The sequence below is a fragment of the Marmota marmota genome, unplaced genomic scaffold, assembly GCF_001458135.2.
Source record: "Marmota marmota marmota unplaced genomic scaffold, marMar, whole genome shotgun sequence".
NCBI lineage: Eukaryota > Metazoa > Chordata > Mammalia > Rodentia > Sciuridae > Marmota > Marmota marmota.
Genome location: NW_026000283.1, coordinates 10,371,952 through 10,384,767, shown reverse-complemented (window position 1 = coordinate 10,384,767; position 12,816 = coordinate 10,371,952). Strand labels below are relative to the sequence as shown.

Genomic DNA, 12,816 nt, shown 5'->3' with positions numbered 1-12,816 from the left:
AAAAAAAAAAAAAAAAAAAAGAAAGAAAGAAAACTGAACAGTCTCGGACTGACAAGAAAAACATTCAAGAACCCAGTTTTGGCTAGGGTGGGGTTGTCCAAGTAGGAGGAAGTTATCAGAACCACGTCTGCTGGCTTCTCTTCTCTCACCTCAGGTTCCTATATCACAGGCCACATACCCATTCCCAGGGTAAGACTGGTAGTCCAGAAACCATTTATTAATGCTCCTAGCAGAACATTCCCAGCCCCAACTGGCAGGGAAGAGTAAAACATAGCACAGTTCTGATAACCAGTCCTGTCCTACCTATTAAAAAATCCAGATTGGGGGAGTAGCTCAGTGATAGAGCATTTGCCTAGCATGCACAAAGCCCTGGGTTTAGTCCCCAACTATCACTAGCGGGTCTCTGCATGCTCTAAAACATGCCAGCCTTTGTATTCTATGTGGTCAACTCACCACCTACTCCTTTTTTTAAAAAAAATATTTATTTATCTATTTATTTGCCAAGCAGTAGGGAAGAGTTTACAGATAAACTCATATAGTGCCCCTGCAATCTGTGGCCCAGTTTATAGCTGTCAACTCTGAGGACCAGAGACACCTCTTCAGTCCATGGCAGTGCCCTAAGACCTTGTCTTATTTACTGAACCAACTGGCCCTGAGGGTAACTTAACATTTGTCAGGAAGACCACAAAAAGAACTTTCCTGAGCATATATAATATGTCTGACTGCTTTTAAATTGTGAAATAATCATGCATTATACATGCATACCAAAGAGGACATGAAATGTGCACTGATGTCTCTATAACCCATACTTTAGAAGCATACGTGCATTCCCCTTTCTGATCTCATGCCCCACTCCTAATTCCCCAGGTTTCCCTGGCAATGAGTCTTAACCACTATCCTGACTTTAGGGTTTATCTTGGTTTCTTTTATATTTTATATTCTTTTACCACTTATGTACAAATTTTTAAAAATATATATCATGTTTGGGGCTGGGATTGTGGCTCAGTGGTAGAGCACTGGTCTAGCATGTGTGAGGCCCTGGGTTCGATCCTCAGCAACACATAAAATAAAGAAAATAAAGGTATTGTGTTCAACTACTTTTAAAATATAAATGTTTAAAATATATATATATATATATATCATGTTTAATTTTCTTACTTTGGAATTCACACAAAACAGATTCTACAGTATGTATTCTTCTGTGATTTATTTAGCTCAACATTATGTTTCTGAAATTCATTCATCAAAATGTAACTGTGTAGTTCATTTGTTTTCCCTGCTATATGATATCCCATTATATGAATAAGTCACAATTTATCCAGTCTACTGTTTTTGTGGTGCTATGGGTTGACCCTAGGAGTGCTTTGCCTCTGAGCTACATCCCAGCCCTTTTGTTTGGAGACAGGGTCTCATTAAGTTGCCAGGCTGGCCTTGAACTTATGATCCTCCTGCCTCAGCCTCATGCCTGGTGGGATTCTAGGCAGGCATGGTGCAGGCTATCCGTCTATTTTTGTTTGTTTTTGGTACCAGGGACTGAACCCAGGGGCTCTTTACCACTAAGCCACAACCCCAGCCCTTTTTATTTTTTATTTTGAGACAGGGTCTCGCTAAGTTACTTAGGGCCTTGTTAAGTTGCTGAGGCTGACCTTGAACTTTCGATCGTCCTGCCTTAGCCTCCTAAGTGGCTAGAATTACAGGTGTGCACCATCACACTCATCTAGTCTATTTTTTAAAAATGTTTTTAGTTGTTGATGGACCGTTACTTTATTTATTCATTTACATGTAGTGTTGAGAGTCGAACCCAGTGCCTCACAGGTGCTAGGCAAGTGCTCTACCAGTAAGCCACAATCCCAGCCCTCATCCAGTCTATTTTTAATGAATATCAGGCTGTTCCTAATTACTTGTCATTGGGCATAACAACTCTGTGAACAATCTTACACATCTCCTGGTACCTCTGGGCAAGAACATGTCCTTTCTTGTACACTTCCCCCTTCCTTGATCCATGTCCATTTGTTTTTCTTTTAGGGGTGCTTTCTCCATGAGAAACAAAAGGAGACTGTTCACATCAGAAAATCCAGATATGGAGCCAGAGTTTGCCTGCTAGTGACCCCTATGATTTGAGACCCAAGACAGGCTGAGGACAAGTTAAGGTCTTGTTATTCAGAGACTGGGGACAAGCAAAGGAACAGACAGAAGGGGTTCCCTGAGTGCAGCCTGTCTGCTAGAGACTCACCCTGTACTGTGCCCCAAGGATACTGCCGTGCCTTCATCATCTTGTTCCCTATCTTCAGTTCTTCTGTGCTGCCAATGACGGCAAAGGGAAGGTGGGCCTGAAATAGAAGGCAAAAACCACTCAGAACTCCAGAGGAAAGTCATTGAGCATCCCACAATACAACTGCTGCTCATCTCTGGGCCCTCATTCTGCAATGGCCCTCACAGCTGTCATTATCAAAAGGCATTGATTAACCCCCTGAGCTGTGTGGGAATAAGAAGCCTAGTCCTAGCCTTTGCTGGTCCCAAATTCACGATACAAGATAACAATGGCATGCCAAATGTCATAGGGAAGAAAAAGAGAAAATAAGCAGACTAATAAGCAGATACATGGATTAGCAAGTATATTCATCAGCTTTGCAGAGCTGTGACCAAAGTCCTGGACAAGAACAACTTAGAGGAGGGAATTGGGGTTTCAGAGGGCCACAGATAGCCAAGTTCATTGTTCTGCGTCCTAAATGAGGTAGCACATTATGGTGAAAAGGCATGGCAGAGGGAAGCCACTCCCTTCATGGCAGCCAGGAAGTGGGGGTAGCACAGGGAAATTGTGGCCTTCCAGGGCATACCCCCAGTGACCCACTTCCTCCAGCCATGCCCCACTTATCTATAGTTACCACCCAGTCTATTCAAACTAGAATGGACTGATGCGGTTATAGCTCTCACAACCCAATCATTTTACCCCTGAACATTCATGCATTAACACAGGAGCCTTTGGGGGCCATCTCATATCCAAACCATAACAATAAGCTCTTCACTTTCAGTTGCTGTAGGAAAAAGAGACTTTGGAAGGTGGGTGAGCAGGAAAAGGAGGCTGGGTGTGGATAGACAAGATAAGGGAGAACTACAGGGGCTGGTTTCACTGGTTGTCCCCGCTCCCACAGAGTGAGAGCCCCCAGAAGAGATTACATCCTGAAACCACAAAGCTGACAGAGGTATACTGTCCTTCCTCCCATCCTTCCCTGGACCAAGAGCTCACACTGATCCCTTGAGCCTAGAAGGCAAGTCACCAAGTATTCACCCACATGCTCACAACTGCTGGCTTCTCTTTTAAGTGTTACAAGGTAAGCAAAGAAGTAGATGGGCTGAGGCTGGGGCTCAGTGGTAACGCACTTGCCTGGCATGTGTGAGGCACTGGGTTCGATTCTCAGCACTGCATATAAATCAATAAAGGTCTATCAACAGCTAAAAAATATTAAAAAGAAGAAAAAGTGGACAACACACTCCCTCAACCACTGGAAGCTTAAAATCTTGTGGGGGAAGGCCAAATGACATACCTAAAATCATAGAAGACTGCTGAGGTAAACACTAATCAGTGCATAGGAAAGCTTGTAATTCCACACAGTGAGATGTGAGATAAGAAGGACTCTAAAGAATATGATAATGAAGGAAACAGAGAGGAAACTGGCCACGTCCCCTTGGCTCCAGTCTTTAGATGAGGATCAAAGCAGAGTGACCTTGGTTGTAAAGTAAAAGAATACACTCATAAAACATCTGAAGAAGTCCACTGCCTAGTAGGCATGCAGCCTATCCTACAAATTCCCTCTGCTTATAGGCACAGGGCAGTTTCTCCATTGTATCCTGGCCTGCCATTGCCAAGGAACATGTAATAAAATGTCCGAACCCTCTCTGTTGAGTCCACCAAGTTCTTTCTTCAAGATTGGAAAACAGGACACTGGGATCTGTTCAGCCCCAGGGATGAGCAAAGGTAATATATGACCAAGAGCTCAAATGTATGATCTGGGCCCCTGCAAATAGTAGGTGATTTAGTGTTTCTTGAGTGGTGATGGTCAGGTTGCAGGAATAGGGGAAAGGAAAGAAGGCAAAGTAGGATCAGGGATATGAGCTCAGAGTATGCAGGGGAGATGAGAATCAGGGCTGGCTAGCAAGGAGTCTTTGTGGTCAGAGAAGAGGGAGCTGTCCCAGCGTGGGGCCTGGGAAACACTCAGGATGCCCCATTCCAAGGGAGCTGACCAGCTTGTAGGAGTCATCCTTAGCCAGATGGAACATCTGAATAGCTGTTGTTTACAAACCAGGTGAGACCAGGCATGGCTTTACCCAAAAGGGCTTTACACCAAAAGGTAAAGGGCCCACTGGAGCAAGCTTTCTTAGGCTCCTGTCAAAAACAGGCTGTGGTCTCAGATATTTTTGCCTATTTGTTCTACAAATGTTTACTGTGCTGCTACTATGTGCTGGGCCTTACAGACAACAAAATGTTGAGCCGGCCGTGGTGGCACATGCCTATAATCCCAGCAACTTGGGAAGCTGAGGCAGGAGGATCGCAAGTTTGAGGCCAGCTTCAGCAACTTACTGAGATCCTGCCTCCAGATATAAATATAAATAAAGAACTGGGGATGTAACTCAGTGGTAAAGCACCCCTGGGTTCAATCCCAGTACTTAAAAAAAAAAAAAGCAGCACAGGTAGTAGTAGCAATTATTCTAACAGTGTTAGCTGCTATAAAACTAGTATTAGCCAGAGCAATATATTAAACTCTATGCACTATGTATCAGGTGCTTGGCATTTCACAGTATGAGGTAGGTAGTCTTATTGCTCCCATCTTATGGATGAGAAAACTGAGGCCCAGAGGGCTGACTTGCTGGCAGGCACACAATATTAAGGGAACAGCTAAAGGTGGAGCCCAGATGTTATGGTTTAGATATGCGATGTCCCCAAAATCTCATGTGTGAGACAGTGCTTTTGTTCACAGATGAAATGATTAGATTATGAGAGGTGGCCTGATCCGTGGATTAACTGGATGGTAACTATAGGCAGGTAGGGTGTGGCTGGAGGAAGTAGGTCACTGGGGATGTACCTTTGGAGTATACATTCTGTCTTTCTGCTTCCTGGTTGCCATATCCTGAGCTACTTTCCCCTGCCACACCCTTCCTCCATGGTGTTCTGCCTCACCTCAGGCCCAGAGCCATGGAGTTGGCCCACCATAAACTGAACCTCTAAAACCATGAGCCAGCCAAACTAAACTTTTCCTCTACATTGTTCTTGCCAGGACTTTTGGACACAGTGATGCAAAACCTAACTGAAACTCTCTCTAGCTTCAAAGCCTACCCCTTGCTGACTTGCTGCTTGCTCCCACTTATGAGGTAAGAGCTCTAAACCTGGAGTAAACTAGTTGTGCTAGGGCAGATTATAAGAGGCAGTTCAATTCTGGGAGATCCACAGCCAATCTATTACTCAATTGTTTAATCTGCATGCTGATCTTATAGCCAATCCTTCATTTCCACTCTTTTCTAGCTCTTGACCCTGAGGATGTTCTTCAAAGCAGGAAAACACAGGATCTCACTAAGAGCTCAGCTCCACAACAGCCACACATTCCCCAAGGTGCTCAGCCAGCTGTTGAAGCTGCTCTTCCCTCACCCTGTCCCTCTCTCAGCTGCCTATCTCAGCTACTCCCTAGCCCCTTCCCACTCCACTGACTGTTCCTGAAATAGGGACACAGGAAAGATGGAAAGAGGAAGTCATGGATATGGAAGGTGGATGTGGGCTGGTGGTGGAAAATATTTCAGCAACAATAATGTAAGATATCAAGGAACAAATATAACAAAAGATAGGCAAGAATGGACTAGGGGTGTTACACAAGACCCTGGGTTTGATCCCCAACGCTGCCCAGAAAAAGAAAGAAAAAGAAAAAAGATGTGCTTAAAATTTTACTGGAGGGGCTGTGGATGTGGCTCAAGCAGTAGCGCGCTCGCCTGGCATGCGTGCGGCCTGGGTTCGATGCTCAGCACCACATACAAACAAAGATGTTGTGTCCACCGAAAACTAAAAAAAAATAAATATTAAAATTCATTCTCTCTCTCTCTCTCTCTCTCTCTCTCTTTCTTAAAAAAAAAAAAAATTTACTGGGAAAACCACTTAGGAGGCCGGGTGCAGTGGTGCACGCCTATAATCCCAGTGGCTCTGGAGGCTGAGGCAGGATGATCGCCAAGTTCAAACCCAGAAACCCAGCCTTAGAAACTTAGTGAGGCCCTAAGAAACTCAGTGAGACCTGTCTCTAAATAAAATATAAAAAAGGGCTGAGGATGTGGCTCAGTGGTTAAGTGCCCTCGGGTTCAATCCCCAGTATTGGGAGGAAAAAAACTAATTAGGAAAACAGTGTAGCAATAGAGTAATTGGGCATGAGACACCTGGGGCATTTGGGGAGCACTGAATTCCTGAAAATGCTATCCCAATGGTCTGAGCATCTCCAACCTGTACCAGCTGGCTTTATGGGGGAGGGGGGCCAGCTGGACACAGTTCACCCCTATTCAGGGATCCAGAAATGTTAGGAGCTTCAACAAAATGACAAAGTTGCCAAGGGGCAGTGATTGCAGAGGGCTAGACCAAGGGAGGAGGTGAGAAAGAGAAATCACATTGTGTCCCTCATCCTGGGCTCTCAGGTCTAAGTGATTGAGGAGGAAGGTATGTGAAAGGAGAGGCACTTCTCTGGGCTCAAGAAGGAAGGAGGAAAAAAAACCCAAGAAGAAAATACAGGCATAGAAAATGTCATCCTTCCCTTGAGCCTGTTATTTTTAATCAAGAGACATTGTCAGTCAGAATGACAGGGTCAATTATTTCCCCTCTTCCCCAAACTGCCGTCGTTTGATTCCTATAACTCCCTGCCTGCTCACAAACACACAGCCTCCACCAAACTGAATTCCAAGGCCTCCCAACCACCCCCACTCCTTTACAACTGGCATCAAAGACTCTTTTGAGGGGCTGAGGTTGTGGCTCAGCGGTAGAGTGCTTGCCTCACACATGTGAGGCACTGGTTCGATCCTCAGCACCACATAAAAATAAATAAGTAAATAAAATAAAGATATTGTGTACACCTACAACTAAAACCAAGTATTTTTTTAAACACTGTTTTGATTAAGTATATGTGAGATAATTTCTGAATGCTGGGTCACAATTATAAACTTAATTTTTGATCAGTGGGAACTGGGATACAGAGAGGTTAAACAAGTCACCCAAGCCCCAAACCCCCATGCCCAGGTCTTCCCAGGAATCAGTGAGGCCACCACACTTTGGCTGTCAGCCTCCCCCAGACACCCAGGGTGGCCTGTGCTCTGCCTCCTGGCTACATAGCATCTGCTGGAAATCAGCTAACCATGACAGGCAGGAAATCATGGGGGACCAGACTGTGACTTTCTGCCCTGCTGCTCTTGAGAGACAGATGGCTATGATAACCAGGACGGAGTCAAGCAGGGTGGGGAGAAGATGAATCCCCCAATCAAACTCCAGATCCTACCAACGGGACCCAAATCTGTAGCTGAACTTTCTCATTCTCCTTTTTTTAAATATTTTTTTAGTTGTAGATGGACACAATATTTATTTTTATGTGGCAATAAGGATCGAACCCAGTGCCTCACACACGCGAGGGAGGCGCTCTACCACTGAGCCACAGCCCCAGCCCTCATCCTCCTTTTTTTTTTTTTTCAGGTTCCTGCAGGTGACTGACAGGTAACGGTTTTTATGTGTGGACCCAGCAAGAGACTCCAATAGCAGCAAGGCAATGCTGCTGCTGACTCACAGACAGGCTCAGGAGCCTGTGTAACACTGTCACCAGACCTCTGATGCGGTGACCCCAGATGTCAGATCTCCCAAACACAGAGCTCCAAGAGATAGCCTAAAGCCTCCCCTTTGGAGACTATTCCCAGATTCATTGTCTTAGTCTGTTTTGTGCTGCTACAACAAAATACCTAAGACTGGGTAATTTATAAAGAGCAGAAACTTGCACTGGCTGGTATAGTTGTCTGATGAAGGCCTTATTGTTGTATCCTCACATGGCAGAAAGTCGAAGGATACACTAGCTGAATGCCACATCGAACACTAATGAGGGAACAGCCCCTCTAGCCTAATCACTTCTTAAAGGCCACATCTCCCTCTTCTTCTTTTCTGCAGTATGCAGTATTGAGGATTGAACCTAGGGGTGCTTTAACACTGAGCTTTTAACACAGTCTTTAAAAAAAAATTTTTTTTTTGGTGCCAAGGACTGAACCAGGGCCTCATGCATGCTAGGCAAACACTTTACCACTGAGCCACACCCCCACTCCCTTTTTAAAAAATTTTTGAGATTGGATCTTGCTAAGTTGCTGAGGCTGGCCTTGAACTTTGCAATCCTTCCACTTCAATTTCCTGAGTCACCCATCTCTTAAAACTATCACATGGGCAACACAAGTTTTTCAGGGGACACCATCAAACCACATTGCTGCCCCTATAGTCACATGGCTACCTTTGGTATATTTTAAAGTGTTTGATGATCCACCTGGCATGACTTATTTTATTCTAATTCCACCACATTTATTATGTTTGAAAGAATACATGAATGTTCTCTTTAGCCCCAAGAAATAACATCAGGCTTTTGTATAATCTCAACTGGCTTCCTCCCTGAGTGGACAGCGTTTCCTTGATGTGTAGCTGGTTATGCTTGCCCCCATTGCAGGCTGGCAGCTAAACTAGAACATTGCTTAATTTGTTCTCAAGTCAACTCTTGATGACTCCTGAAAAAGTGCATGCAAACAATGGAAATACCACCGCTGTCTCAAAAGGGATGGGCTTGTGCCTGTAGATCTCCCTGTGACCCCATTGGTCAGTCATTTGCTCTTGCTGGGGCTAAATGTCAAATGCCTTTGTGGAAACCAAACCTAAGACCTCAAAAATGGTCAATTAACTGAATTTAGCCCCCAAACTAGGCCCATTGCTTGGTACCTGGCCATGGTTTGAGCCATTCAAAGGACATTAAGTGGGCTGGGGCTCAGCGGCAGAGCACTTGCCTAGCACCTGTGATGCACTGGGTTTGATCCTCAGCACGATAGATAGATAGATAGATAGATAGATAGATAGATAGATAGATAAAATAAATAAAGGTATTGTGTTCATCTATAACTAAAAATATTTTTTAAAAAACAAAGAACATTACATTTGGGGCTGGGGATGTGGCTCAAGCGGTAGCGTGCTCGCAAGGCATGCGAGGGGCGCTGGGTTGATCCTCAGCACCACATAAAAAATAAAATAAAGTAAAGATGTTGTGTCCACCAAAAACTTAAAAAAAAATATATCAACCCCCCCCCCCTTTCTCTCCTAAAAAAAACAAAGAACATTAAGTTTAAACATTACAGCCATTTTATTTTGGCAGTGCTGGGGATTGAACTCAGGGCCTTATACATGCAAGGCAAGCACTCTACCAACTGAGCTATACCCTCAGCCCTACAGCAATTTTTAATATGAAAGTATCGAACCTTGAGGGAGATCAGAGCACAGGTTGAAAGTAGCATGCAATGAGATCTCTCTCTCCCTTTTTTTGTCCTCTCAATATGAAATAAGGCTTTCTAGGGCCACCAAAAAGGCAAGGGGGAGCCAATAAAAATCCCCAGTGGTAAGCAACAGAACAACTGTAAGATATTCTCCACTTAAAGAAGAGGTTTCCTCCATTTCTTCCAATCCACTCACTCCCCAGGAGAATTGGCTGTGGTGGCTGACACTGTGGGGCTGGAGTGAAACCCAGAATTCAAATGCCAAGCCCAGGACTGCGATGATGTAGCTTCAAACACAAATGGCTTGTCCAAAGACTCTGGGGACTTTTGACATGGTTGCTCCAGGGGCAGGCAGGCTAAGCAATCCAGTGTATGTATTTTGTAGTGGTGATTCCTTCCTGTTTCTCCCCTACCCCAGCATAGGGAGTCCCATGTAGACCCCTCCCAGGGGCATGCCCATTCCAGGCATACTAGCGAGAAGCAACCCTTCTCTTTCCCACTCAAAAAAAGCATGGTGGAATGCCAGGGGGTGAATGATGAGTAGTTGTTATAGGAACAACCCTGAATCTATTCAAATTCGTTTTTCAGAGTGAAACACTGGCTAACACTAGGCTGTTATGAATACCAGGGGACCCATAACCTATTCACAGCCATAAAAGCTTGGTTGAGGGCTGAGGGAATAGCTCAGTGGTAGACTGCTTGCCTAGTATGCACAAGGCCCTGGGTTCCATCCACAGCATCGCCCCAAAAAAAAAAAAAAAAGCCTGATTTAGAACTGCTGCTTCATAGCATAGGAATTTTCCAACCTTGAGGTTGAACCTGCCCTAGGCTCAAGCAGAGGGCCAGAGCTGAGCTTTAGGTCCCAGGATGATTGTCATTCCTAATCCACTAACCTATAATGTAGTTAGATATGGTTTTGTGTGATACCTTGAGATTGGTGAGAAATTATAGGCCCTATTTGTTCTCAGCAAAGCAAACCATAAGTCTGAAGGCTCCTTGGTGACTTAGGGAATCAATCAGAATTTGGAAGACACCCATGGGAGCCGTTGTCCTGAGGTGACTACATGCTTCCAGACACCAGCACCAATGACACCCAGACAATACTTCTCTCCAGGCTCCTATTTTTCTGCAGGCTAGCCACCTGTTCAGGTTTTCTCATCATAACAGAACCTAGTTTCCATCAAAACACCCTGACTGCTTGCGAGGACAAGCACTAATCTTTTCAATTTTTTCCATGCCTACATCAGGTCACAGAGGACACAGCTCCACCTACCACAATCCACATAGCCTTATCCTTGAGCCACATTTGTCAAAGATGATGAGGGCCTTTTAATAACAAACCTATCTCGGGTACACTGATGGACAGGAAGTCAAGCGAGACAATGACTCGCAGCCCTGCTATGCTAATTTGTTGGCCAATTCATAGAAGGTGGCAGCTGATGCTGTAATGATAACTTAGAGGGCAGTGGCAGCAGGAAAGTTTTCTAAAAATGGTTTTTATTACAAGGTTTTCCTGAATTTGGCTATCCCCAGGCATTATGTCACTAGGAAAAACTGATGCCTCTCAATAGAGAAAAAGAAATCTGTTCCCAAAGCAGAGGCTTTCAGAAAGCTATTAGCTGTCTTCTTAAAATCACAACATTGAAGCTTTCACAGCAACAGCATCAACACATTGTAAAGAAGCATGAGGAGCTGTTTGACTCTCTGCCTTTATTACTCATTCCTCTCGTAGGGGGAAGTGGGGGAGGAGAGAAAAGAGGACAGATCTTTTTTTTATTATTCATTCACACTTAATAAAGCAAAGCATAACCCTGATACTTAAAAATAACATCTTCCTAGTCACCAGCAAAATTGGAGGCTGTATATCATTCTTCTTCCCAGGGACAGAAGGCTTGATTATCTGAGTACAGATTATCCCTGAGTCTCTGAAGCTAGCTAACTTTTTCAGCTTTTTTTTTTTTTCCTGCATGCATTGTCTTGGTCAGAGACAAAGACTGCCTTTCCTGCAGTCTCACAGGGGCTGCCTGGCCTAGACCAGAGTGGCATCGTGAAGATGAGCTAAGAGGTCTGAATTCCCTGCTCCACGCTCCATGCTCCACCCGGAGTCAGCCTTTTCCTTTCTCTCAGACTGGCTGTTAATCACTGAATCTCTGAGGTTTTGCAGCAGCCACCACTAGGAGAAAGAAGCTGACTCGTTTCTGGATTTTCTCATAAATATCTGAGACTCAGGTCATCAAGGGTTGACTATACTAAGATGGCTAGTCAGGGTACTTCACTGTTATTTTTTCTGTTATTTTGTAAAGTAATAATAATAGAGCACAAAAGAAAGTTGAACCCCTGAGATCCAACTCACATTCATGGTTCCGTTGATCTCCGCCACCGATTCATCATCTGTGGGGAATTGATAGATCTGGACCCCGTTGCTGACAAGTTCACTGGTGATTTTGATTTTGAACTTTGTTAGCTCGCTCTTAGAAATGGCATCTGATTTGGCAATGATGGGGATGATGTTCACCTAGGGAAAGAAGAAACAAAGTGGAATGGTAATTGCCAACTGATAGCCACATGACCTTCTACCAGCTGCCAGAGAGAGCAGATCACCCATTGGTCCAGGAAAAGCCACTGCTGTATACTGGGCTGGGCTGGGGCTCAATGGTAGAGTGCTTACCTAGCATGTGTGGGGCGCTGAGTTCAACCTCAGCACCACATAAAAATAAATAAATAAAATAAAGGTCCATTGACAACTAAATATATATTTTTTAAAAAACAACATATTAAACAATAACGAGTATTTACTATGTGCTGGAGACTGAACTAAGTGTTTACATGGATTAAGACAATTCATACTGACAATAACCCCCTAAGGGGTATTATTATGACTATTTTACCAGTGAGAAATTGAAGCATAGAGGTTAAGTGACCTGTCCAAAGTCACAGAGAGGTAGATAGCAGAACTGGGATTCAAATCCAAGTTTGGCCTTATTCCCAAGTCCATAAAAGTCAACCAGCTCAGGTCCAAGTTGAGCTCTGGGATATCTTGGTATCAAGGTCACTGCTGGGATAATTGGAAAGATGACAGTTGAGAATCTATGATTGACAAAGGGGGGGTGACCACACCTTGCTAATGGTAAATTGTCCCAATCCATCCAGACTAGGTTAGCCACAGCCAGCTATGGACCCAAATGGGAACCACATGGAAGATGGCAGGTAAGGGAGGCAAGGGCAGTGCTCAGTGAGGTTGCACACCTGGCTCTCTTACTGGCAGGAGCCCAAAGCCAGCCTCAGCAACTTAACGAG

At 44.4% G+C, this 12,816-nt stretch overlaps 1 protein-coding gene across 7 annotated transcripts in view; it reads right to left on the bottom strand.

Moving 5' to 3' along the window:
• Septin6 (septin 6) overlaps nt 1-12,816 on the bottom strand; it is a 73,468-nt gene that overhangs the window by 26,933 nt on the left and 33,719 nt on the right. For all 7 annotated transcript variants that reach the window (XM_048797138.1, XM_048797142.1, XM_048797141.1 and 4 more), the window contains exons 5-6: nt 11,873-12,034; nt 2,234-2,330 (exon numbers count right to left, since the gene is read on the bottom strand). In XM_048797138.1, coding sequence (XP_048653095.1) covers nt 2,234-2,330; nt 11,873-12,034 — 259 coding nt within the window. The remainder of the gene's footprint in view (nt 1-2,233; nt 2,331-11,872; nt 12,035-12,816) is intronic.